General features: G+C 44.7%; 1 protein-coding gene across 5 annotated transcripts in view; it reads right to left on the reverse strand.

Moving 5' to 3' along the window:
* Positions 1-24,364, reverse strand: part of dab2 (DAB adaptor protein 2) — a 39,886-nt gene that overhangs the window by 14,041 nt on the left and 1,481 nt on the right. For 2 of the 5 annotated variants that reach the window (XM_087975155.1, XM_043703026.2), the window contains exons 2-3: positions 8,448-8,622; positions 116-255 (exon numbers count right to left, since the gene is read on the reverse strand). In XM_087975155.1, coding sequence (XP_087831281.1) covers positions 116-255; positions 8,448-8,544 — 237 coding nt within the window. In that variant the 5' untranslated portion in view covers positions 8,545-8,622. Of the gene's footprint in view, positions 1-115; positions 256-8,447; positions 8,623-9,481; positions 9,561-14,368; positions 14,501-21,749; positions 21,985-24,364 lie in introns of all 5 variants that reach the window. The other 3 variants (XM_087975134.1, XM_087975142.1, XM_087975149.1) reach the window with 3 other exon arrangements.

Consider the following 24,364-nt stretch of genomic DNA (forward strand, 5'->3'; position numbering starts at 1 on the left):
TACTAGAATAAACCCTGAGTTGAGACTAAGGAAACTAAGATTGTTCCAGTTCTGGGTCACCTTGGACTAACTCGGTGACATGGGCAAAGGAATGGTGCCAAAGCCTAGACATTACCTTCAGTTTCATCATTGAATCCTGGCACATCTGATCCCCTCTGGCATCTGGCACATCGTCAACACCAATTATCTTGGCTTTATAGCGAACTCCATCAGCTTTAAATCTTGCTAATAGATATTCTTCAGTCTTCTCTGATCCTGGTGAAGACATCAAGTCATTAACTTTGTGTACTACTTCCTCGCCACCCCCACCCTCCCCCAGAGATGGCAGTTCAATGATATATTAGAAGCCTCAAACTGCTCAGGTCATTAGACCAAGCCATAATCATATCCAATACATGGTCACACTACATAATCTCCTGGTCCCAAAGCTAGAACACTAGAGTGGGTAGCTTGAGACATGGAGTGTGCAGCCCCCAAGAACACAAGTAGCTTGACATTGTCTGGGCCAAAAAAGTTGAAGGGCATGACTGACCAAGATGCACTGCAGGAACCTCTACACTTAAAGGCAAGCATATCTGACAGTTACCTGCCACTTCCCCTCCCCGGGTCATCAATGTTGGGCAATTAGTCATCTTGCTAGCAAGACACAGGAGGAAAAGTGCTAGAGAGTCTAGTAGAGTGACTAAGAGGGAGAACATTTCTTTACAACTTTTTTAATGAAAACACTAAGGTTAAACCTTGGAGAATTACTAGCAGGTGGCTTCAGTTTGTACAGAACATTTGAAAAGGTACATGTCCTGTTCCTGGCATTGAGTCAGCTCTTAGTCATTGAGCCAATGACATTTACTTCCCCTTCATCCCTACTAAAGGTGGATGACCCTACCAACAACCAACGTTGACTTTTGTTGAGTCCAAGTCCCTCAAGAGTGTTATTTTTAATATTGGCTGGAATAAGTTGGGATGTCTGAACCAATTGTTAAAGTTACAAACTGGGTTCCCAAGCACTGATCCTTTGTTGGCCATCGATAAGGCAAGCAAATTTAGAGTGACAGTCTCTTCACCATACCCCTCTTGTAGCCAATCCATGACAGTATATTGGAGTGCATGGAATTGCAGGCAATTGTGTTTACTGTCACTGTCCCATGGGGTGCTTCTCAAAGTGAATAATATTGTTTCACTTGTTTGACTCTAAATGCACTGGTTGGTCAAACACTCCTAGATCCTCAGTAGTGGCCCTTTTTGTACCTGCCTCAAGGAAAGGACACAAGTAGCCAGTTCAGACTTGGTCACCCTCCAGCCAGAGGCAAAACCATTTCCCTTTTACTTCAAAAACATGAGCAATTCACAGATCCGGTCAGTCAGGATGCAGGACAGGGTGAAGATCCACCTCCAATTGGATTCCAGTTTGCTGCTGCTTTCCACTTAATGCTTCCCATCAACTTCAATTTGATTTACTTTAGTCAAGGAGCAAGCACAGCACCGAAACAGGCCCTTTGCCCCAAGGGTGTGACATGGGCCACTGACATTCTGGATCTGCTTCACCACCTTCTCTGGCAACACATTCTAATCACACAGCTTAAAGCTACCTCATCCTCTTAATTACATCCTAGTATTTGATGTTTCTACCTTGGGGGAAAAAAGACTGAATCCATTCCTCATTTGGAAATCTTGAAAGGAACAGCCAGAGGTTAAGTGAAAACAAACCAGGTGCAGTGTCAACTGGAACAGTACAAGTATTCCAAAAAAGTTACCTTAAATAGACTGAATCAAATTATACCTGTCTAAAAGCATGCTAGCCATACTCTTTAACCACCTTATCCAATGTTGCCACTTCCAGTGGAGTGTGGACCTGTATACACACATCCCTCTATTAGTGCTTCCAAGTGTTTTGCCATTTACTGTACACTTTCCTCTGCATTAGATCAAAGTTGCCCAGAGGAAGCTCCATCTGCCATTTCTCTGGCAGAGTTTCCAGCCCCTACCCTGCTGTACCTTCCAAATCAATCAGATTCAGGCTACTCATGTGCACATTTGGAAACCAGGGTCTCAACTGATCCTGTTGACCACAGGTCATCTCTAGTCAGAAAGAGACCCTTCCACTGCTACTAGGTTAGTGTAAACATCTGAACAGCTCACTGGTCCCAAGTGGCCTCACCTTTGTATTAGAATTAAGAGGCTTTGCTGAAATCCATTTAGGAAACATCCACAACCTGGTCCTTTATTATTGGATAAATCAGAAAGCCAGATTGAGAAAAACCTTATTGCTAATAGATTTATCTAATCTGGGAAAGTGCTAAGATATTTGCTTGGGTAATTTCCCTAATAGTGAAATATCACTGGTCTGTCATTTCCTGGATTATCCTGTTCCTTTGGCTACTCTAGCCTGCTGCAGCCTCTAGTGACATTCCAAAATCAATTTCCTCACCTGGCTCCCTCAGCCTTCTAGGAGGTGGGGGGGGGGGCAGGGAAGAGAATCTTATCTTAATGCTTTGAGAGCACCCAATACCCAAGAATACATCCATTTGGAGACTCCCTGTCCATTATATCCTTCTCAGCAAATATTGATCATTTGCATTAAAGGACTTCACCCACTTAGCTCCATATGTAAATTCCTCTTGCCCTTGAGTGGCCCTACCTTTCCCAATTTCATTAATCATGTTTGCCAAAGACATTTCATACCTTTTTACTTATCTTGTCTTCAGTTTCTAAACCCTACGTAAGCCTCTTTAAGTTCCCAATGGGGAGAAAATGAAGGCTCCTGACCCTGTATTCACCCTCCCCTGACAGAATGCTAATGCTGAACACTACCACTTGGAAGATTCCCATATGCCAGATGTGGCTTTACCCTCCAAACAGCTGCACCTAGTCCTGCCTAGTATTGGTTTATTACCTTCAACTGGAGACTTAGTTTTCCAAGGAACTAACAATTACTGTTCAAAAGAAATGTTCCCTCACTGAAGTGATCACTTGGCTGGTCTAATTCCCAATACCAGCTCTAATTGTTTCTAGTTGAAATATTTAGATATTGTTTCTAAACTGTCTCTGGGCCTCACACCAAGCCCCTGGTGCTAAGAAATTGATAAGGGACTCTACCCCAACTGTAGAGCTGAAATTCAAATCCCAGGACATTGAGCTGCCAGTTTTGTCCCTCTCAACCAAGTCTCAGCAATATCTGCATCAGAGTTGGGGGTTAATGCATGTAACCAAGTTCATCTGCCTTACCCATCATACTCAAAGTTAGGCCTCAGACCAGCCCTGCCATGTTCAGTAATCAGAGCCTCTGCCTTAGTGGCTCTTTCTAGTCATTTCACTTGCTGACCAACTGCTCAGGTTTTAGCCATCTTCCTGCTAGGATATGAAAGTCTTTCCAGTTTAGATGGAACTGGTCTTGTACAGATCCCACCTGCCCTGAAGGCAGCCCGGTGATCCCATACCTGAAGCCCTCCCTCTTCATACTTTTATTGATGCGAAAAGCAGATGTATCTTCCAACTCCGAGCTCCACTGATGTGGGGCACAGGAAGTGGTTAAGCTTACCATTAAGTAAAACTGTTAAAGCAATTACTGTCCCACGGAGTGATCCAACTGATCTGGAAAACCTCAGTAACTGAGCCCCCTTTTTAAAGAGCCCACAAGGAGCAGCACTGGGGCTAGTGCATGGATTTGTGACTGATCAGGATCAGAATATAGGATTAGTTATTATGGTGTTGTCTGCACGCTTACTAGGTGCTGTTGGAGTGAAAGCTATCCAAGAGCAATACAGGACTTGAGCTGATGGGTTGAGCCAGTAGACAGTATCATTTAGAGATTTGTATTTGAACCAAACAAGGCAGGACTTAGACAATGGTAGGTCCTCAGGAAATGGTGAGTGGCCAGATCTATAGTTACTTTCAGTGAAATCACAGGTAAACAGTGGTTAAAAATGCGTTGCTGGAAAGCATAGCAGGTCAGGCAGCAAAGGAGAATCGATGTTTTGGGTATAAGCCCTTGAGGGTTTATGCCAGAAACATTGATTCTCCTTTGACACTGCTTGACCTGCTGTGCTTTTCCAGCAACATTTTTCAGCTGATCCCCAGCATCTGCAGTCCTCACTTTCTCCTCGTGGTTAAGGTGGTGTTTTGTATGCTTGCCTTGAATGGACTATGGAGCAGGATGTTGTGGCTGTACAGGACACTGGCACGGCCACTTGGTCACCCTCCTACAGGTAAGAGGGTTTGGGGATGCAGAAGAGATTTAGGATGTTGCTGGGACTAGTGTGAGCTAAAGGGAGGCTTAGCTTGGAGTTATTCTCCCACTGATCCTAGAGTAGAAGCAGTGGTCTAACCAGAGGGTCATGGAGAAGATGACTAGCTAAGGTCTGCCAGTGCCCAGGGTGGGAGATTCTACAAACAGAAGGCATAGGTTTAGGCAAAGTGAGGAAAGACTGAGGGGTTAGAGGGGACCATTACACATAGGATTGTATGCGGAATGCATCAGAAGAGTTGGATACAGGTACAACACATTTAAAACAGGAAAAACAAACTTGCCAAAAGAGCTCAGGCCTAGCAGCATCCAAGATGAGAGTTAGCATCTCAGTTAGCCTTTCTCCCTTCTGGGGAGGGTCACTAGAACAGACACCAATTTCTCTCCAGATACTGCCAGGCCTGCTGAGCTTTAACAGCTGGTTTCATTCATAGCATCTGCAGCTCTTGATTAACAAAATAAAGTTAGGGACATGGGCCAAATGCTGGCAAGTGGGACAGGTTAGATTGTTGGGGGGGGGGTCTGGGTGGTGTGGAGGAGGGGGGGTCTGGTTGAGTTGAAACAAAAGGTGTTGTGGGACTTACAACCCTCAAGATCCTGGTTGGGACAACACTGGGACCTCATTCTTTGGGGATGAGTACCAATATGGACCACAGTCTCTGGCTGCTCATTATTCCCTTCAGGATATCCTGTGCCTGCTCAGCAGCCTCCCTCATGCCAGTGAGGCAACACCATTCTGAACTTGCAGCCACAGAAATACCTGCCTATTTTAGGACCCCTGCCATGACTGGCTCATCTATACTTCAAAGCTGAAGAGTGTTGCTGGAAAAGCACAGCAGGTCAGGCAGCATCCAAGGAGCAGGAGAATTGACATTTCAGGCATGAGCCCTTCTGGAACCCTCCTCCTTATACAGGAAAAGGAGGTGAAAATAATCTTATAGCTGCTGCCACCTATCCATTCAGTCCCCCCTCCCCCAGTATCTAAGTGTAGATACAGAGAGGACTGCTGCAGAGGATCATGGACTGCTGCACTTGTCCTGTGGTCCCCCTCAGAGGTACCAACTTTCTAAAACAGTAGAGTGACATCTCCTGCCTCATGAATGCTGGATAAGGGCTTCATCCACAGCTCCAAGAATCAAAGATGGAGCTGCAGCTAGACAGTGTATACTGGTCACCATGAAGGCCAGAAGGGCCCTCATTTTCCATATTGTGGAATGCTCCCACAGGAATGAATTCTCCTATTCCAGTCAAATCCTGGTTTCATGCCGGCCTTATTCTTTAGGATTAAGTGGGTACTTTGACAAATCTGGCTTAAAGTCTGCTTGATCAGCCAAGCCTGGGTCATTAAGCTATTGCATCCCAAGCACCATTCAGCCCCAGGTTCTTATATTCACATTCCCCCTGAAACTGGAACCCTTTGAGACAAGGATTGGTCTGTGCACTGGAGCAGTCCCAGATACAGTTATTCACTGCAGCTCTCCATGTGTCCACTGGGTGGACACAAACAGGCCACTCAGCATGTGGTTTAGTTTCAAGTTAGTGGAAGTTGGACTTGGCATTTAACCATTTGGGGGAATAGCAAGTGTGAAAATTGATTATTCCAGTTTAACTCATGTTTCAAACCCACCCATTCCTCCCTAGCAATTCTGGGGGAAATGGACAACAGTTTTGAAAAACCCAATTACAAGTTCTAACTGACCCAGGTGGTACACTCCAGCTACAGGATAGTTGATGTCAATCTCCAGTGAAATTAAGAACCCTTGCAGGTAGATAATTCTTCAAAAGCAGCATTTCTTAAATTAGACATTCCTTTTAGTGTCCTCTGGTTATCAATCCAGTCACTTGATTTAATCCAGATGTCAAATTTAACTATTTGCCTAACAATTCTACCCGTACTAGTGTAACCAACCTGCCTATATGACAATGGTTAAGTAATAAACTTTCAATTGAGACCAGAAAGTTTCAACAGCTAGAGGTAGCCATGCCCTTAGGAAGGGAACCCCAGCACTGATCCAGCAACACTGATGGCAATACATTCCCAAGTCAGGGTGGTGAGGGGGGGTGGGGATGATATATAGGAGACAACCACACCTTGCTTGTCCTCTAGGGAGGGTGTGGATTTGGAAGGTGCTGTGAGGAGCTTCGGCATTCTGCAGTGCTCCTTGTAGCTATAGCTAGCAGTGTACACTGGGTGTTAGAAGAGTAGGACTGGATTGGTGGTCATGCTGCAATAAAATGGGCTGCTTTGTCCTCAAGGTATTTCATTTGAGTGGTAGATTATTCAATCACACTAGTGTTTGAGTGGGCAGGCTTTGAAAGAGTCAGGTGGAGAGTTACTTGCTCTAGGATTTGTGATCTTTGACCTGCCCTGGTGTAGAGTTCAGGTCAGTGGCAGCCCCAGAATACAATAGTTAGTGGTTCATTGGCACATTCTGTTGGAGGGTCTTTGCCCAATTAAAAGCTGTTCAGTAATGTATTGAAACATTCCTGGAGTATTTGGGGCTTGAACCCAGATCTCCTGGGGTCAGTATGGAGAGTTGCTAAAAGTCACTTGTAATATTTGCACTGGAACTGGAGTCTACACTTTGCTATTTGGACAGACTGATCAGTATTAGCTCTTGCAAATTGTGCCAAACAGATAACAAGTCAGTTTGGATCCAGAAAGGTGCTAATGAAGCAGCTGATGGTTGGGTCAAGATCTATAAGTACTGCAGAAGGGAATGGCAAGTCTTAGGATCAGCTAATCTTGTAATAGACCATTGCAACCCCTCAGTTTCATTCTCAAGTTATAGCTGATGTCTTGCCTGTTTGAGTCTGTATGTGCAGGTGCTTTGAGGGGATAATATTTTAACTTCAAGAGTTCAAGTCAGGAGTTTAGTTGCTTACCTTTGCTAGGGAATGTGACAATTTCTCAAGATATCACAATTGGAGGTTGACAGTGAAGATTACAATGGGATCTTGACCAGATGGGACAATGGACTGAGAAGTGGCAGATGGAGTTTAATTCAGATAAATGGGAGGTGCTGCATTTTGGGAAATCAAATCTTAGCAGGACTTATACACTCAAGGTACTGGAGGTGTTGCTGAACAAAGACCTTGGAGTGCAGGTTCATAGCTCCTTGACAGAGTTGCAGGTAGATAGGATAGTGAAGGTGGTGTTTGGTATGCTTTCCTTTATTGGTCAGAGTACTGAGTACAGGAGTTGGGAGGTTATGCTGTGGCTGTACAGGACACTGTTGGAATATTACATGCAATTCTGGTCTCCTTCCTATGAGAAGGATGTTGTGAAACTTGAAAGGGTTCAGAAAAGATTTACAAAGGCTGTTGCCAGGGTTGGGGGATTTGAGCTATAGGGAGAGGCTGAACAGGCTGGGGCTGTTTTCCCTGGAGTGTCAGAGGCTGAGGGGTGACCTTAGAGGCTTGTAAAATCATGAGGGGCATGGATAGGGCAAATAGACAGTCTGGACTCAGCCACACCAGGGAAAGAACTAGAGGGCACAGGTTTAGGGAGAGAGGGAAAGATACGAGACACCCAAGGGGCAACTTTTTCCATGCACAGGGTGGTATGGGTATGGAAGTGAGCTGCCAGAGGATGTGGTGGAGGCTGGTACAATTGCAACATTTTAAAAAGGCATTTGGATGGGTACATGAATTGGAAGGGATTGGAGGGATATGGGCCAGGTGCTAGCAGGTGGGACTAGATTGGGATATGTAGTTGGCATAGATGAGTTGGACTGAAGGGTCCGTTTCCACGCTGAACATCTCTAGGACTCTTAAAACTGACCCATATTAGCCTGGGTCCAGTGGGAAATTTGGGAGATTAGACAATTGAAAGGTCAGAAGGCAGGCTTGTTTCCTTGGAATAAAGGTGACTGATGGAAGCTTTAAGTGAAGTGAAGAGGTACAAGTTAGTGCCAGATATGTAATCAAATAAATCCTCATTAGCAACAGCACAGAGATTGGGGACAAGTTTAAAACTCCAGGATGGTGCTTTATTGTACGACTTGCTACAAGTGTAGCTTCTATTTCTTACCCAAAGTGTCCTTCCAATTTAGACTAAAGTTACAAGGCTGAGCAACAACTCACCAAATCACCATGAAGCATTTCAGATCATCCAGGCCACTGGATGACTCAACCAACCATTTTGGTTGAAGGTTCTGCCAGATTTAGTTGTGTAGATGGTTTAAGCTCATGGGGTCCAGTTTACCTTTCTTTTTATCCTTCTTTGATCCCTTTGTAGGTGAAGCCTCCAATTGGCTGGGAACGTTGATCTCAGCTGTTTCAGACATGGCCGCCATCTGCATTCAAATCCCCAAGTTCCTTTGCCTTTGATAAAAAGATGTCCTGAAGCGGTTGAGTCAATCAAGACATGTCAGTTCAGCCTGTAGAGAGAGCATAGCGTTTATTGAAACTGGGCTGGTAGCACAGGGCTAATTGGATGGCTAGAGCTCAACTATTTTAGACACCATTAAAGACTACATGGCAGGTTAGGCATGTCACTGCATTGTGGAACATGTCATTTGTAAATATTTGCAATTTTGACTTGGGATTTCAAATTAGGGTAGGTGTTGATTACATCTGGGAGGGACTTGAATCTAGCATTTAATTATAGGCACTAGTATTAAGTGGAAGAGTGCTGTACTGTTTTAATAGTAAACATCTCAATGCTCAGTTAAGAACTTAGTTGAGCAATACCAATTTCAGAATACAGCAGAGAGTGTTATTCTGTCCAATGGCTTCAAAATCCTGAAGGCTTAACTTTAATTTGGGTGGACATCTGTAGGTTGAGTGATGGTGTTCATTTAGATTAGACTCCTTAGTGCAAAAAAAAACAGGCCCTTTGGCCCAATAAATCCACACTGACCCTCTGAAGACTAACCCACCCACACCCCTACCCTATATTTGTAGGGACTAATGCACCTAACACTATGGGCAATTTAGCACAGCCAATTCACCTGAGCTGCATATCTTTGGATTGTAGGAGGAAACCTGAGCACTGAGGAAACCCAGACAGGCATTTGAGACTGGAATCAAACCTGGGTCCAGGGTGTTGAGGCAGCAATTCTAGCCACCAATTCAGGTGCAAGGATTCTAAAGTCTCCAGGCCAGAGAAGTTTAAGAACCCGAGAAAACAATCAGGATAATTTAACAGGAGCAAGATTTTTAGAAAGAAATCTCAAGTTAACTGGCTTCCTGATTGTTGAAGCTTAGGCCTGTATATATTTATAACCAGTGTCTCACCTTTTTCCATTAGTTAATGGAAGTCAGATTTCATCATCAGGGGGATGTGTCCAGGTGTATGGTCTCAGCTGGTATTATGCTGCAAGATGGAAATAGGACTGGTGTCTAAGCGAAGGTGATACTTTGTGGAAATCTGATGTTGGACAGGGTACAATCACCCCAGTTTTGCTCGAGGTAAGCCAAGTGCTGTATAGTAGTCAAGCTGACAGTGGTCAGACTGTGCGTTGGGGGGGGGGGTCAAGGTAAAAGCTAATGTTGATTTGTGGAGTTTAAGCTAGTGGGATGCATGTGACCTTAGTCACATCTTTATTGCTATTATGCAATTAAGGATGGGACTGGAGTCACAGGTCAGACCACAAAGCTGCAGATGTTTCCTCACTAAATGGGAGGAGTGAGCCTGATGTTGTTCCAGATAGAAATCCATTGTGCAAGGAAATTTAAAGGAATAGTGGTAGTGTCACTACCTCTGGGGGGGGGGGGGGGGGGAGGGGGTGTTTAGATTCCACCTCCCCTAGACATCTCATTAGAAAGCAGAGAAAAGGAAACAAGGACTCTGGCTCAGTCTAGAGCCAGGCCTTGGCTATTACACACCAGGTGGAAAATTGCAATAAAACAAACAGTGTAGATTAGCATCGTACCTGGCTTTGTTAGCCTAGATTGCTAATTAGGTGCATGAGTGCACCTGGCAGGGGGCCTTCTGTTCCATGTCAGAATGCCTAGCAATAGCAGTATTGAGGGCAGTCTGTTTAGATGTGTTTACAGACAATCTGACAGGGGTCAGAGATCAGAGTCCAACTCTTGTGCTGAAGCTAAAGCCTTGTTACTGCTTGGCCTCAGTCACTGGAAAAAAGCTATTAAGCAGCAGGAACTTTGTAGTATCTGAAAAATCAGCAGAGTTAGTTATAAACCCACTTCCAGTACATAAGCTGATCAAGACACCAGGATTGTCAGTGATAAAGATCAGAACTTGAGAAAACAAGTGGTTCTAACAGCTTTCAATGTGTTCTGCTCATTACATCATGTCTGATCTGTACTACAATTTACACAGGTCAGTGCCAAGTCTTAAAAGTTGCAGCTTACTGGTTTGCAAGACTGAGGGCCAGGCAGGACCAAGTGATCATCTGAGGGGGATGTAGTCCTGCCCCAGTTAGGGCATGGGCTGCCTCATGTTCAGTATCCAAGGTGGAAACTTGCAATCCTAATTGCTAAGTCAAGAAACGAAGTCGGTCACAAAGCCTCATTCCTTGAAGATCAGGTGAAGTTAGTAAATTGGGTGCCTCAAGTCTTGCCATTGAGGTCTGACTATTTAGATTCAAGTCAAATTTGTAACTGTGCTGTGCCCCAATTGTCATTGAATCCAATCCCATCCTCGAGGGACAGATCTGATCAGTAGATAAGTGTTAGTTGAAACCCCTCCAGGTGTTTGATGTTTGTTCTTAGTACCTAGACATGGGATTTGAAAGGACTGGGGGGGGGGGGTGCCACAGATCATATGGTCAATCTTTTGCCATAGTCCAGTGATCCAGGATGTACTTACCAAAGTGCTTTTCCTTTCAAAGGAATTTTAGTCCTAAGATAATGTCAGTCAACAGCTGACTAGCTAGAATCAGCTAGTGATTCAGCTCTACTGCAGGATGCTCTGAACAGCCTCCCAGATCCATACTGGTCAAAAGCCAATTGATTCTAACACCATTTTGTAACTTCATTTTCTACCTTAGCTTCACAGATGCAGATCCAAGTACATAAAAAGGTTCCTGCCTGAGTTTGATTCCCACCTTCCAAATGTTCCTGTTCTTCACTATGCCCCAGTCAATTCTCAGGAGGGAATATTTTCCTGTCAATAACTTAGTGGTTCATGATATCACCTCTACGGTAAGGTGCTAGTTTGCTGAATCTTCAGTCCATGCAACATCTGTTGCAATCTCTTCCACTCTCCAATACTGCCACACCCTACTGTCAGGCAACAGCCAATCATGACTGGGGACCTGGTTTGAATACCCCACTGCAATTGGAAGTTAATGCTAGATATGTACATCTAACGTAGAATGACCATGGTCAGTTGGGAACCAATGGGTTCAGTTACAATGCTCCAACTAAACTGAAATGGATTAGAAATCCAGTTTCAGGAAGTATGAAACCAGACAATCTGTCCTGGATGGAGTTAGGTGTCAGTGGATTGTTCCCTTGATGTTGGAGTTCTTTCCTAGGATCTGGGGAAAAAAAAAAAAAGAGACCTGTCTAACCATAGATTGTTGCTCAGCCTGGTGAGGTCTGACTCTGGAGCATATGGCTGTAGACATTTTTCCTGGTTATGTCCTAGTTCTGAGCTGAAAATGTGTTGCTGGAGAAGCGCAGCAGGTCAGGCAGCATCCAAGGAGAGAATTGTAAGGGATAGGATTTATGCACATCTAGATAGGAATAATGTGATCAAGGATAGTCAGCATGGTTTTGTGAAGGGCAAGTCGTGCCTCACAAACCTTATTGAATTCTTTGAAAAGGTGACGAAGGAGGTTGATGAGGGGAAAGCGGTAGATGTGGTATATATGGATTTTAGTAAGGCGTTTGATAAGGTTCCCCATGGTAGGCTACTGCAGAAAATACGGAGATATGGCATTGAGGGTGAGTTGGAGGTTTGGATTAGGAATTGGCTGGATGGAAGAAGACAGAGGGTAGTAGTTGATGGCAAAGTTTCTTCATGGAGTGCCGTCACTAGCGGTGTTCCGCAAGGATCTGTTTTGGGACCATTGCTGTTTGTCATTTTTATAAATGACCTGGAAGAGGGGTTAGAAGGTTGGGTGAGCAAGTTTGCGGATGATACGAAAGTCGGAGGAGTTGTTGACAGTGAGGAAGCATGTGGCAGGTTACAGCAGGATATAGAGAAGCTGCAGAGCTGGGCAGAAAGGTGGCAGATGGAATTCAATGTAGCTAAGTGCGAGGTGATTCACTTTGGGAAGAACAACAAGATGGGGTACTGGGCTAATGGTCGGATACTTGGTAGTGTGGATGAGCAGAGGGATCTTGGTGTCCATGTACACAGATCTCTGAAAGTGGCCACCCAGGTAAATAGTGCGGTGAGGAAGGCATATGGCGTACTGGCTTTTATTGGTAGAGGAATTGAGTTCCGGAGTCCTGAGGTCATGATGCAGTTGTATAAGACTCTGGTACGGCCGCATCTGGAATATTGTGTGCAGTTTTGGTCGCCATACTATAGGAAGGATGTGGAGGCATTGGAACGGGTGCAGAGGAGGTTTACCAGGATGTTGCCTGGTATGGTAGGAAAATCGTATGAGGAAAGACTGAGGCACTTGGGGCTGTTTTCACTAGAGAAAAGGAGGTTTAGGGGTGACTTGATTGAGGTGTACAAGATGATTAGGGGGTTAGATAGGGTCGACAGTATGAACCTTTTCCCGCGTATTGAGTCGGGTATTACAAGGGGGCATAGCTTTAAATTAAGGGGGGGTAGATATAGGACTGATGTTAGGGGTAGGTTCTTCACTCAGCGAGTCGTTAGTTCATGGAATGCCCTGCCAGTAACAGTGGTGGACTCTCCCTCTTTATGGGCATTTAAGAGGGCATTGGATAGGTATATGGAGGATAGTGGGTTAGTGTAGTTTAGGTGGGCTTGGATCGGCGCAACATCGAGGGCCCAAGGGCCTGTACTGCGCTGTATTCTTCTATGTTCTATGTTCTAGGACATAGACGTTTCGGGCATAAGCCCTTCAGGAATCTAGTTCTGCCTTCCTGATTTGTGTCACTGTCTCCATGCCTGGAGACAGTCAGGAAGGAGCTGCACTGGTGTTCAGGACTAGGACTGAAGGAAGAGACAGTAATTACTAAGTGTTATTTTGACCATGGTAGACTGAGGAAGGAGCCAGAGCAACATTAGCCAGAGAGTCAGAAAACTGGCCTGGAGTTACAGGGTCTTGGGGAGCATGTGCCAAGGAGAAACAGGAAGTCATGAACACCAGTGAAAAGTGTCTGGATGCTTCAATGACTTGAAGATTGAAAGTTGTAGATTCGGCTTGTTTTGATTTGCAGTAACTGCCGGAAACGATCAGGTCTGGCAGCATCTGTGGACCTGAAGCATTAACTCTCCAGTGCCAGACCTGAGCTTTTCCAGCAGTTTCTGTTTGGAAAGGTTGAAAGTAGGGACACCTTTAAAAAGGTCAGAAGTGAGGAATACAGTAGCAAGGAATTGCCCAAAATCTATACATGGCAGAAGTCAATGAAACTCCTCCTACTTGCCTAGAGGCAGTTCTAACTATATCCAGGACAAAGCAGCCTACTTGCTGACAACATCTACCATTGCTGAGCAGTGTACCAACTACAAGATGAACTGCAGAAAATTCAAAGATCCCTACACAGCACCTTCCAAACCCAAGACCACTTCCATCTAGGGTGCAGCAGGTAGAGGAGAATGCCCTCACCTGCAAATGCCCCTCACCACCCTGACTTGCAATAACTGCCATTCCTCACTATTGCTGGGTCAAATCCTTAAATACCCCAAGGGCATTGTGGTCTACTTACAGCCCCTGGACTACAGTGGTTCAAGATGGTAGCTCACCCCACCTTCAAGGTGGACTAGGGACAGAGTGTGGCCCACCCAGTGACCCCTACATTTGAGCCTTGAATGAAATTTAATTCAGGGCAGGTATCTGATCAATGCTGCCCACAGCTAGGGGCAGCTCCCAGGTTATTACAACTTCCATTCACCTAAGGGCAATAGAAGCTGCTGACAAAAGTCAAAACAGATTTGGAAACCCAAAGCTAACCAGGACTTTGTGACCTTGCAGTAGGAACTACTATGAGGAGAGAAATTAGCACAAGCTGATCAAGGTGGTCAAATAGCCTGCAGACACTGAGGGAAATAAAGTCTAATTTACTTACCTTAAGTCTCAAAAAAAAACTAGTTGCTCCTGGTAAAGCTCCTGTTTCTTCTGCAGAGGATAGAAACTGAGGCAGAGCAAGGGGATGAGGCTGTGTTCAAAGGTTAAACCATGAAGTTTAAACCAATAGCTTCTAAAGTGAAAAAACATTAACTTTGTTGTTGAGTAGTTCTGATTAATAGATGCTGAGAGAGGGAAAGTGCATAGACAGCACCTGGAGATAAGGGCAATAGGGCTGACAAGCAGCCCAAAGCAGGGGGGTGGAGAAGAGGATACAGAAGCAGAAGATTGATCAGTGATTCTACTGATCCCCACAAACCAAGTAACAGAATGTTTTGAAGTTTTATTGAAGACTGAAGTTAAAGGAAGTGTTTCACTTAGATATACAGCATGGAAACAGGCCCTTTGGTCCAACTTATCCATGCTAACCAGATATCCCAACTTAATCTAGTCAAACTTACCAGCACTTGGTCCATATGTCTAAGTCCTTCCCTATTCATGTACCTATTGAGAGGTCCTTTAAGTGCTGTAACTGTACCAGTTTCACCTTTTCCTCTGGTAGCTTATTCATACCTACACCACCTTCTGCATGAAAAGGTTGCCCCTTGGGTGCCATTGTTCCCCTCACCCTAAACCTAGGCCCTCTAGTTCTACACTCCCATTCCAGGGGGGGGGGGGGGGGGAGGCCTTGTCTATTTATCCTATCCATGCCCTCTAATGATCTTATCAACCTCTATAAAGGTCACCCCTTACCCCAGCACTCCAGGGAAAACAGCCCCAGCCTGTTCAGCCTCCCCCTAGAGCTCAAATCCAGCAACTCTGGCAACATCCTTGTAAGTCTTTTCTGAACCCTTAAGTTTCACAGCATCTTTCTGATAGAAGGAAGGGATACTAAATTGCTCAGTATTCCAAGTTAAAGCCTAGTGTACCATTATCCACCTTTGATGGCTCAGATGTTACTTTAATATAAGCACATGGGACAATGTTGTTAGTTGTCATTCAACATTACTACTCAATTGTCACTATTTAAAGCATTTAGTGGGAATACACCAATAGGTGAAGAGAATTGGCAGATGGAATGAGAACAGAAGAGTAACAAATTGTAGTTCTTGAACTGAAGTATAAAAGGATGGATTTTTTGATTAGAGTTAACCCAGGTCAAGTTAGTGAGGCATGGGATTTGGCCATTGCTGACTATACGACAGAGTGAGCAGTGAATAGCTAGAGGGTTAACAAAGTCAACCCCAAAAAGGGCTTTGGCCCAAGATGTCGATGTTTCTGCTCCTCAGATGCTGCCTGACCTGCTGTGCTTTTCCAGCACCACACTGACTGCAGGAGGAGGAGAATGCCAGACTCAATTTACACTCATCTTGACTGTCACCAGGATCAGCACACCCAGGAACATGAGTGGAAACTGTAGACATACCTTTCAAGATATGAGATTGGAAAGTGGGCTGGTGGTTTTATACCAAGGGTGACTGCTTGTAGGCTTGGCAAAGTCATCCTGTGAGCAAGATCTTAATATGCTAGACTGAGCTGGGTCAAAGGAGGGAGTTACTCTACAAACCAGATGTAGAGTAAGAAAACAGATCCTTTGGTCCAATTAATCCTTACTGATGAGATAGCCAAACTTAATCTAGTCCTATCTGCTAGCACTTGGCACATATCCCTCAAGTGTAGCAGCTAGGAATAGACCATTTAATGGTACTAGTGCATGCCTCTGGAGTGGACTTTGTACACACAGACTTTAAGCTATAAGAGCTGAAGGACAGTAGTGATTTGAAATCACTTTTCCTAGCACTATTAACCTAGTAACAATGATGTTGGTTATACATTAACTAGGAGGGGAATTGAGCTGAATCATTGATTCAGGCTGGACTGAATAGGTATAGGGAGCCCAAGGAATGCAGCTAATCTGACCAGCACTGACTCAGATAAAAACCAGGTGTTCGTCCAAAAGGTTTAATTGGAAGCACACTTGTGGAACAACGCTCCTTCACCTGATGAAGTGACACTGAAAGCTAGTGCTTCCAATTAAACCAGTTGGACAAAAACCTGGTGTTGTGATTTTTAAAACTTTATACACCCCAGTCCAACACCAGCATCTCCAAAATCACCACCTCAGACAGATGACTGGACCAGGAGAAGAGCTCCATTATTAGATTCATTGGCACAAAGACTACCACTGCTGACAGTGCAGGTGGACTGACCACATTAAACAAAGCTAGTCTTCTTGCATAGTCATGTTTAGTGAGCTGTCATTGGCTGTGAAAATGCTAAATTGACCTTCTCAACAGGTCTGGCAAATCAGATAGGTAGTTTAGCATGGTCAATCCATGAAAGTCTGCAGTCATCCAACACTTGACCTGACCCCAGGTCCCTGGTGCTGAGGCATCAGTGCTAACCTGATCTATTGTGCCAAGAGATTATAGTGTCAAGGACTTGAAGACAAGGGGATGGCAGTCCTGCTAATCAGATTGTTAAACAATGTGGAGTTTCAGCAGCTCCAGCCACATCCCACAAACCACGCTGCTCTACAATAGAAATTTACTGCAGTGTTCCACTGAGGGGTTGCAAGCTCAAACTGTTTGAATTCTCAAATGCTGTTTTGAGATTTTATCAGGGAGGGAGGAGTCCAAGCATCATGAATTCTTGATACTGCCAGACCCTAGGATTGTTTTAGTACCTGACTGGAAGGGCTGAAATGGTGTTCCAATCAGTTTGTTAACTGCAACAGAAACTAGAAGAATTTTGCCTGGATAAAGATGGGGTACTGGGCTAATGGTCAGATACTTGGCAGTGTGGATGAGCAGAGGGATCTTGGTGTCCATGTACACAGATCTTTGAAAGTTGCCACCCAGGTAAATAGTGCGGTGAAGGCAGCATATGGCATACTGGCTTTTATTGGTAGAGGAATTGAGTTCTGGAGTACGGAGGTCATGTTGCAGTTGTATAAGACTCTGGTGCGGCCACATCTGGAGTATTGTGTGCAGTTTTGGTCACCATACTATAGGAAGGATGTGGAGGCACTGGAACGGGTGCAGAGGAGGTTTACCAGGATGTTGCCTGGTATGGTAGGAAGATCATATGAGGAAAAGCTGAGGCACTTGGGGCTGTTTTCATTGGAGAAAAGAAGGTTTAGGGGTGACTTGATAGAGGTGTACAAGATGATTAGGGGTTTAGATAGGATCGACAGTGAGAACCTTTTTCCACGTATGGAGTCAGCTATTACAAGGGGGCATAGCTTTAAATTAAGGGGGGTAGGTATAGGACAGATGTTAGGGGTAGATTCTTTACTCAGCGAGTTGTGAGTTCATGGAATGCCCTGCCAGTAGCAGTGGTGGACTCCCTCATTATGGGCATTTAAGCAGGCATTGGATAGGCATATGGAGGATAGTGGGCTAGTGTAGGTTAGGTGGGCTTGGATCGGCGTAACATCGAGGGCCAAAGGGCCTGTACTGTGCTGTATTCTTCTATGTTCTATGGCAACTAGGCAAACAGAGGCATGAAAGCTACAATAGAAGATTAGAATCTTGGTGGGAAAAGTGGGACATAAAGTCAGATCAGATTTCAATAGTTGCTGGTTAAGAGGGTTGGACAGCCTTGTCCTGAAAGTGCAGATCTTATGGTACTGACTGCATACAACCTTCACCCAGAGATCATCGCAAACCCTTCACTGGCTGTGGTCTGTTAGCACATTTGATATTCAGAGCGGATTGAACATTCACACCTCATACTGGCTCATTGTGCTCCCTTTGATGTGATGGCAACATGACAGTAAGAGAAAAAAGGAGCCCTGAAAAGTTGGAATCTGGGAACTGCTGACTAGAATCCTAGCTGGGAGACGGATTGGAGGTCAGTCATGGTGAGGGCATCTGCAAAGGAGATTGCAGGAATTCATCCTTTATTTTGCTGATGGTATTGCTACTAGGTGGTGGGGAAAAGAGTGGATTTTAAAAATGTGTTGCTGGAAAAGCTCAGCAGGTCAGGCAAAGGAGCAGGAGAATCAATGTTTTGGGCACAAGCCCTTCAGGATGTGTGTTACAATCAGGTGGTGTCCTAATTTCTTGAAGTGGCACTCATTGATAAGCAGAGAGTATTCTATTACACTCCTGACCTGTGCCAGGTAGGTGGGCAGACTCTGGGGAGCCAGATGGAGAGCTACTTGCTGTATTCCTAACTGCTCTTGTAGCAGTGGGCAGTCTAGTTTTAATCAGTGGTAACTGAAGGTCAGTAGTGGCAGTAATGCCATGAATGTGTCTGTAGATAATCTAGCCAGCATGCATTGGTATTTGTGGGGCATGTGTCATTGTCCCAGTTTTAAAGTGGCAGAGGCCTGGGCACTTGGACTGAAGGATCTGTTCATGCTGTTCATCTAATAAACTGGCCACTTGTATTGGGACATGTATTGCTTCACTAGAGAGTTGCAAAGTGACTTTTGGTCGACATCCCTATTTCAGACCTCCAGATTGAAGCATGGGAATGATTGGGATAGGAACAGTCAGCTGGTGCACCCTGGCCCCATGCTCCAAGCAGGGGCAGGAGCTGGAGTTCAAGCCCCACTTGCTGGAGGTGGGTAATGTAAACCTGTTCAGGTTGACTAGGAAGTGTCAATCTTGTGAAACTCTGTAATAGAGTCTTAGGGCTGTAGTAGTAATCACTAGATGATCAAATCTTGAGTCATGAAAGTTTTAGGGAAGAGGAGGTTAGACAACTCACTGGTGTCCAATTCAGTATTACTGACTAGAGAAGCCAGGTCAGCCCAGGATGGGGCACAATCTCATCCATTTGATTTATAGCCATGGCAGTGGGCTCCCTGGCAACACCCAGACCTGGCTCCAGACTTGCAAGAGCCGTTTATGGGGAAGGGAATAGGACACCATCTATTTCAACCTAGTGATTACAAAAGGTGAACTTCTATTAAAACTGGAAATTTCTGGTTTGAATCCACCAAGGCAATGTCTCCAGGGTTTGAGATTCTGCATCACTAGTCCCTTGACATTGATCAGGAAGTCCCACTTAATAGCTTTGAGAAACCACACTCCAGAAAGCTCAAAAAAAAAGCATAGGCTGCCAGGGGCAGCATGCTGCAAGTGATGTTGGCTATAGCCCTTTTTTAAAAAAAAGCATATTAGGGAGTCAAAACACTGAATACAAAGATAACAGCTCAAGGTCAGTGCATTTTTAAAATATAGACAAGTGAGCAAAGAACAGACTTAAATCAAGTTGATAACACTGAAGTTAGTACAGGTTTTCAGGTCAAGGACCAGTAAGTTGAAGCTTGTAATAATAAGCACAGGTTAGTTAGTTTATTCCATGTTTGTCACTAAAAGTAGCATGTCAAATTCACTGGTCAGTCTGACCCCACTGATTTATGAATGGCTAGTTCAGCCACAAACTGGTTGATTCCATCTGTCAATCTATCAAATTCCAGATCCTGGAATCCCTATCAGAGGGTAGGACACTGGAGGGGATCGACATCTGGAACCAGAGACCTTTAGTGCCAGTGGTTCGCATTACTCCTAGCATTCACCCCAGCAGGGATCACTTTAGGGGAGAAACTAGCTAAGATTAATAGTGCTGGTGATACAGGGGCATGGTTTTTCATGCAAGGACCAGTTAAGGTACAGACTGAGCAAAAAAGGGAGGGCTGCAGATCAGTCTAGATTAGAGTGGTGCTGGAAAAGCACAGCAGGTCAGGCAACATCTGATTCATTCAGAATGAAGGGGGTTGTGCCTGAAACATTGATTTTCCTGCTCCTCAGATGCTGCCTGACCTGCCGTGCTTTTCCAGCACCACTGATCTAGAGTGAAGACAGACCCTATCCTTTCATGTAGAAGGGAGTTCACACTCCAACATGGGAATGTCAACTATCATGGTCAGGACAAAGATGGAATTAAAACTTGTTTTTACTGCATTGTGGGTAGTGGGGGAAATAGCTGAAGGCCTGTCTGGTGGCAGGTCACTCAGCTCTAAGAAGAGTGAATTTTGCCCATCTGAGGGAGGAGATCATTGTAACTGACTCAATTTAACCTCCCTTGTTAGTCTGTCCCTTCAGGGAAATTAGGCTATTCTTCACTTTAACCACATCCTGTGATAGGAGTTCCAAATGGCTACATTTCTACAATTCCTTTCCCTTGACAATCTGGTAAAGGATTGCCTATTCAATTCTGTCCTGACTGGAGTCACATGCTATCACTGCTTTGCTGGCCTTGGATTATTTTTCAATTGATAGATAGCCCTCTAAACTGTCCCTGGTTCAACAATTCAAACTTAATCCCTTCCATATCAATCCTGTTTCACTAATGTCTAGTCATTGATGTTAACAGGACCTAGCATTTCACAATGTGAACTATCAGAATGTACCAATATATCCAGGGAGGAGGGAATCAAGATCAAGGCTTAAAGATGGGCACAAGGGTCATTCAGCTTAAAGTCTTAGTGCCAATTTAGTTTAAACCAATTCATGGGAATGTGGGACACCACTGGTTGGTTCAGCACCTATTCCAATCCTAGCTGCCTTCAAAAGGCATAATGCAGGTAGTGTTCCCACATGCCATTTTAGGTGGCATTTCAGGGGCTGGGAATGGTCTGTCCAAGGATCTTTGGATTTCTTTAGTGCATCTTGGAGATGCAACTTTGTTACTGATCAGAAAATTAATGCCAATCAACTGGGTTACTTTGTTCTGTATGGTGCTTGGAGCTGCACCCATCCAGACAGGTTGGCCATATTCCATCACACTCCTGGCATGTGCTTGTAGATAGTGGACAGGCTTGGAGAGTCAGATGTACAGCATGGAAACAGACCCTTCGGTCCAACCTGTCCATGCTGACTAATCCAGTCCCACCTGCCAGCACCTGGCCCATATCCCTCCAAACCCTTCTATTCATATTGCCATCCAAATGCCTCTTAAGAGTTGAGGTTGTACTAGCCTCACCCCCACATCCTCTGGCAGCTCATTCCATACATGTACCATCCTGTGAAAAAGTTGCCCCTTATATCTCATCTTCCCCCTCACCCTAAACCTATGCCCTCTAGTTCTGGACTCCCTGATGCCAGGGGAGACTGCCTATTTATCCTATCCATGCCCCTCTTTTGTAAAACTCTATAAAGGCCACCCCTCAGCCTCTGACACTCCAGGGAAAACAGCCCCAACCTGTCCAGCCTCTCCAACCCTGGCATCATCCTTGTAAATCTTTTCTGAACCCTTGCAAGTTTCACAACATCTTCTGATAGGGAGACCAGAATTGCACAATATTCCAACAGTGGCCTAACCAATTTCCTGTACAGCTGCATCATTACCTCCCAACTCCTGTACTCAATACAGTGACCAATAAAGGAAAGCATAAACACCTTCAGAGGAGAGTGTAAGTTACTTACCGCAATATTCTTAACTTCTGACCTGCTCTTGGGACCAGTGGAGTTTCTGGAAAAGTGGCAATCCCTGGGATGTTGACAGGGGAATTCAATGATAATGCCAAGGGATGTGGTTAGATGCTTATAGCCATTTTGTGGCCTTTGTCTATTTCAGCCCCAAGCCTTAATTCTGGGTTGTGCTGCATTCAGACATTTATTGCTTCAGTGTCAGAATTGTCAAGTTGCACCGAGTACACATCTGCAGTTCAGATATTGGGGGGGGGGCAGGGGGGGAAGAGAGGATCATAAGCAGCTGAATGATCAGCTGTATCAGAATCTTTGGGAACTCCTGGAGCCAGGACTGATCTTTGCACAGGCGGCAACTAAATTGGTAGTCATCTTCAAGATTTCCAACTGAGAAAGCAGATACTATCACCTCAACTCGAGTATCTGCAGTGAAACAAAGTCTGATAATATTGGGAGTAAGGGCTTAGAATCTGTTGCTCTCCAGAAATGGAGTATTACATCATCCCCCCCTTTGTATCAGGAGGCCAGGTGCCAACTAGAACCTATGATCAGAAATTTGCCCTAGTCTGGTTATGGCTAGACTAAGCATCTGAAGACTAACTGCCAGTGATAGGGATTAAAGTTGAAGGACCAAAAGTACATGGTGGAGACCAGCACCATAGTGTGGAGAGGAATGTAAGCCAGGCGATTGTTAACAGGTGGCTGAGGTGGTCAGTCTTGCAAAGTGGAGAAAAAGCTACCATAGACATTTAGAACAAGGATATTTAGCTCCTTTCTGAAACAGGGATGTGGTGAATGGATTTGTAATCTTGACTTTCCAGGTTCAAGTGTTAGTTCAGTGAAAGTTCAGAAGGGAGGGGCAGGACAAGGATTTGTTCCAATGACTTCATTTAACCACAATTACTGCTGACACATCTTAAAAATAGGTTAAGACAAACTATTTTAGTCCATGACTAACTCGCAGATGAAGTCAAAATGAGGGGGACTGCTATAAATAAGCATTCTGGAGCAGCTAGAGATTGGAGTGTTGAAGTTCAGCTCAGTTCCTGCTGACCTGAGCAGGCTGAGAATTTGATTTACGAAAGTACAAGTCTGAGTTGAAGCCCAGTAGAAGTGCCCATGGGAGTAGTGTGAACCCAAGCAGATCCAACAATTTAGCATGAAGCTGTATGAGCCTCAGGTAATACTGAGCTCTGAAGTAACTCTAGTAACTTCCATGGGGACTACCCCTTGTGCCATTAAAGGAATCTTTGGCAACACCTGATCATGTTTAGCCTGACACTAGCCCATGTGAATTCTTAGAAATCTCCAGTGGGAGGCTTTCTAAAGAGATGCTAGAGTTAAAAGGCCTAGATGTTCCTGAGGGGGTGAAAGGCAAGGTTGACAGGAGTAGGGAACCTTGGATGGTAGTGAGGCTTTGACTACAAAAGGAGGCATGGTTCAGTACAGATTGCTGGAGGTTTGGGGAAAAAAGTTCACTGAAGGAAATCAAGATGGTGAAAGGGACATTAGAGCCTTGGTTGAGGAGAGCGAGTTCAAAGTGGTTCTTCAAGTATATTAAAGAGGGAAAAACTTGAGAAAAAGGACCCCTCTGGACCAAAATGGACATGTGTAGAAACCAGAGATATGAAGTTTGCAATAAATTTCTTATGTGAAAGATGACTGGGAAGTTAATTGTAGTTGTGGGAACAGTCCACACAGGTATTGGATATATTAAAATACATGAAGGTGGATACGTCTCTTGATCCTGACCAGATAATACTGCAAGAGGCAAAAAAATTAGCTAGGCCCCATAAGCTAAGCATCATTAGCCACAGGTGAGGTCCCAGACAACTGTGGGGGGTGGGGGGTGGGGCGAAAGGGGTAGTGAATGCTGTGCCATCAAGGGCTGCAAAGAAAAACCTGGGAACTATAGACCAGTAAGTGTAACATTTGTGGGTAAGTTACACTAGATGGAGATAGATGCATTTGGAAAGTTAGGGTTTGATTATGAATAGTTGGCATGGCTCAGAGTGGGAGCTTACGCCCCAGTTTTGATAACTGGGCCAGGAAGGTTCACAAGGGCAGGAACAGAGACCTGGGTTTCAGGTACAACACTACCTGGGACCCTACCATTAATTGTGCAAGTCCTATATTTAAATAAATGCAATGCCTCACATTAATCCAAACTCCATCTGTCACTCAGTCCATTGATCAGTGTTTTAAAGTCATAGCTAACCTTCATTGCCCACTACACCAATCGAGGTCATCTACAAACTAAGTGATTTGACAATACAAGTGACAGATGGACACAGCACTGATCCCTGTGGAATACCACTGGTCATAAGCCTTCTGTCTGGCAAATAACCTTCCACCACCTTGCTCTGTCTCCTGAGAAATATTTGTAGGAAGTTGGCAGGCTCACCCTGAATCCCACAAGACCCAACTTCATTGGGTTGAACCCATTATAGGGTTTGCATTAATGGAAGAAACGCAGGTCTGAGCTTCCAAGGAGAAAAAGCAGAGTCCAGTTAGTCTTCAGATTAATTTAAAATGCTGCCTGCATAGTAATGCCAGCATTTGAAGTTAGGTTAAAAAAAGTTATACTTATCAACATTTGAGCCCCAGAACAG

Source organism: Chiloscyllium plagiosum, unplaced genomic scaffold (genome assembly GCF_037043375.1).
Source record: "Chiloscyllium plagiosum isolate Xiang-an unplaced genomic scaffold, Cpla_swu_hap1 HiC_scaffold_2, whole genome shotgun sequence".
In the NCBI taxonomy this organism is placed as follows: domain Eukaryota; kingdom Metazoa; phylum Chordata; class Chondrichthyes; order Orectolobiformes; family Hemiscylliidae; genus Chiloscyllium; species Chiloscyllium plagiosum.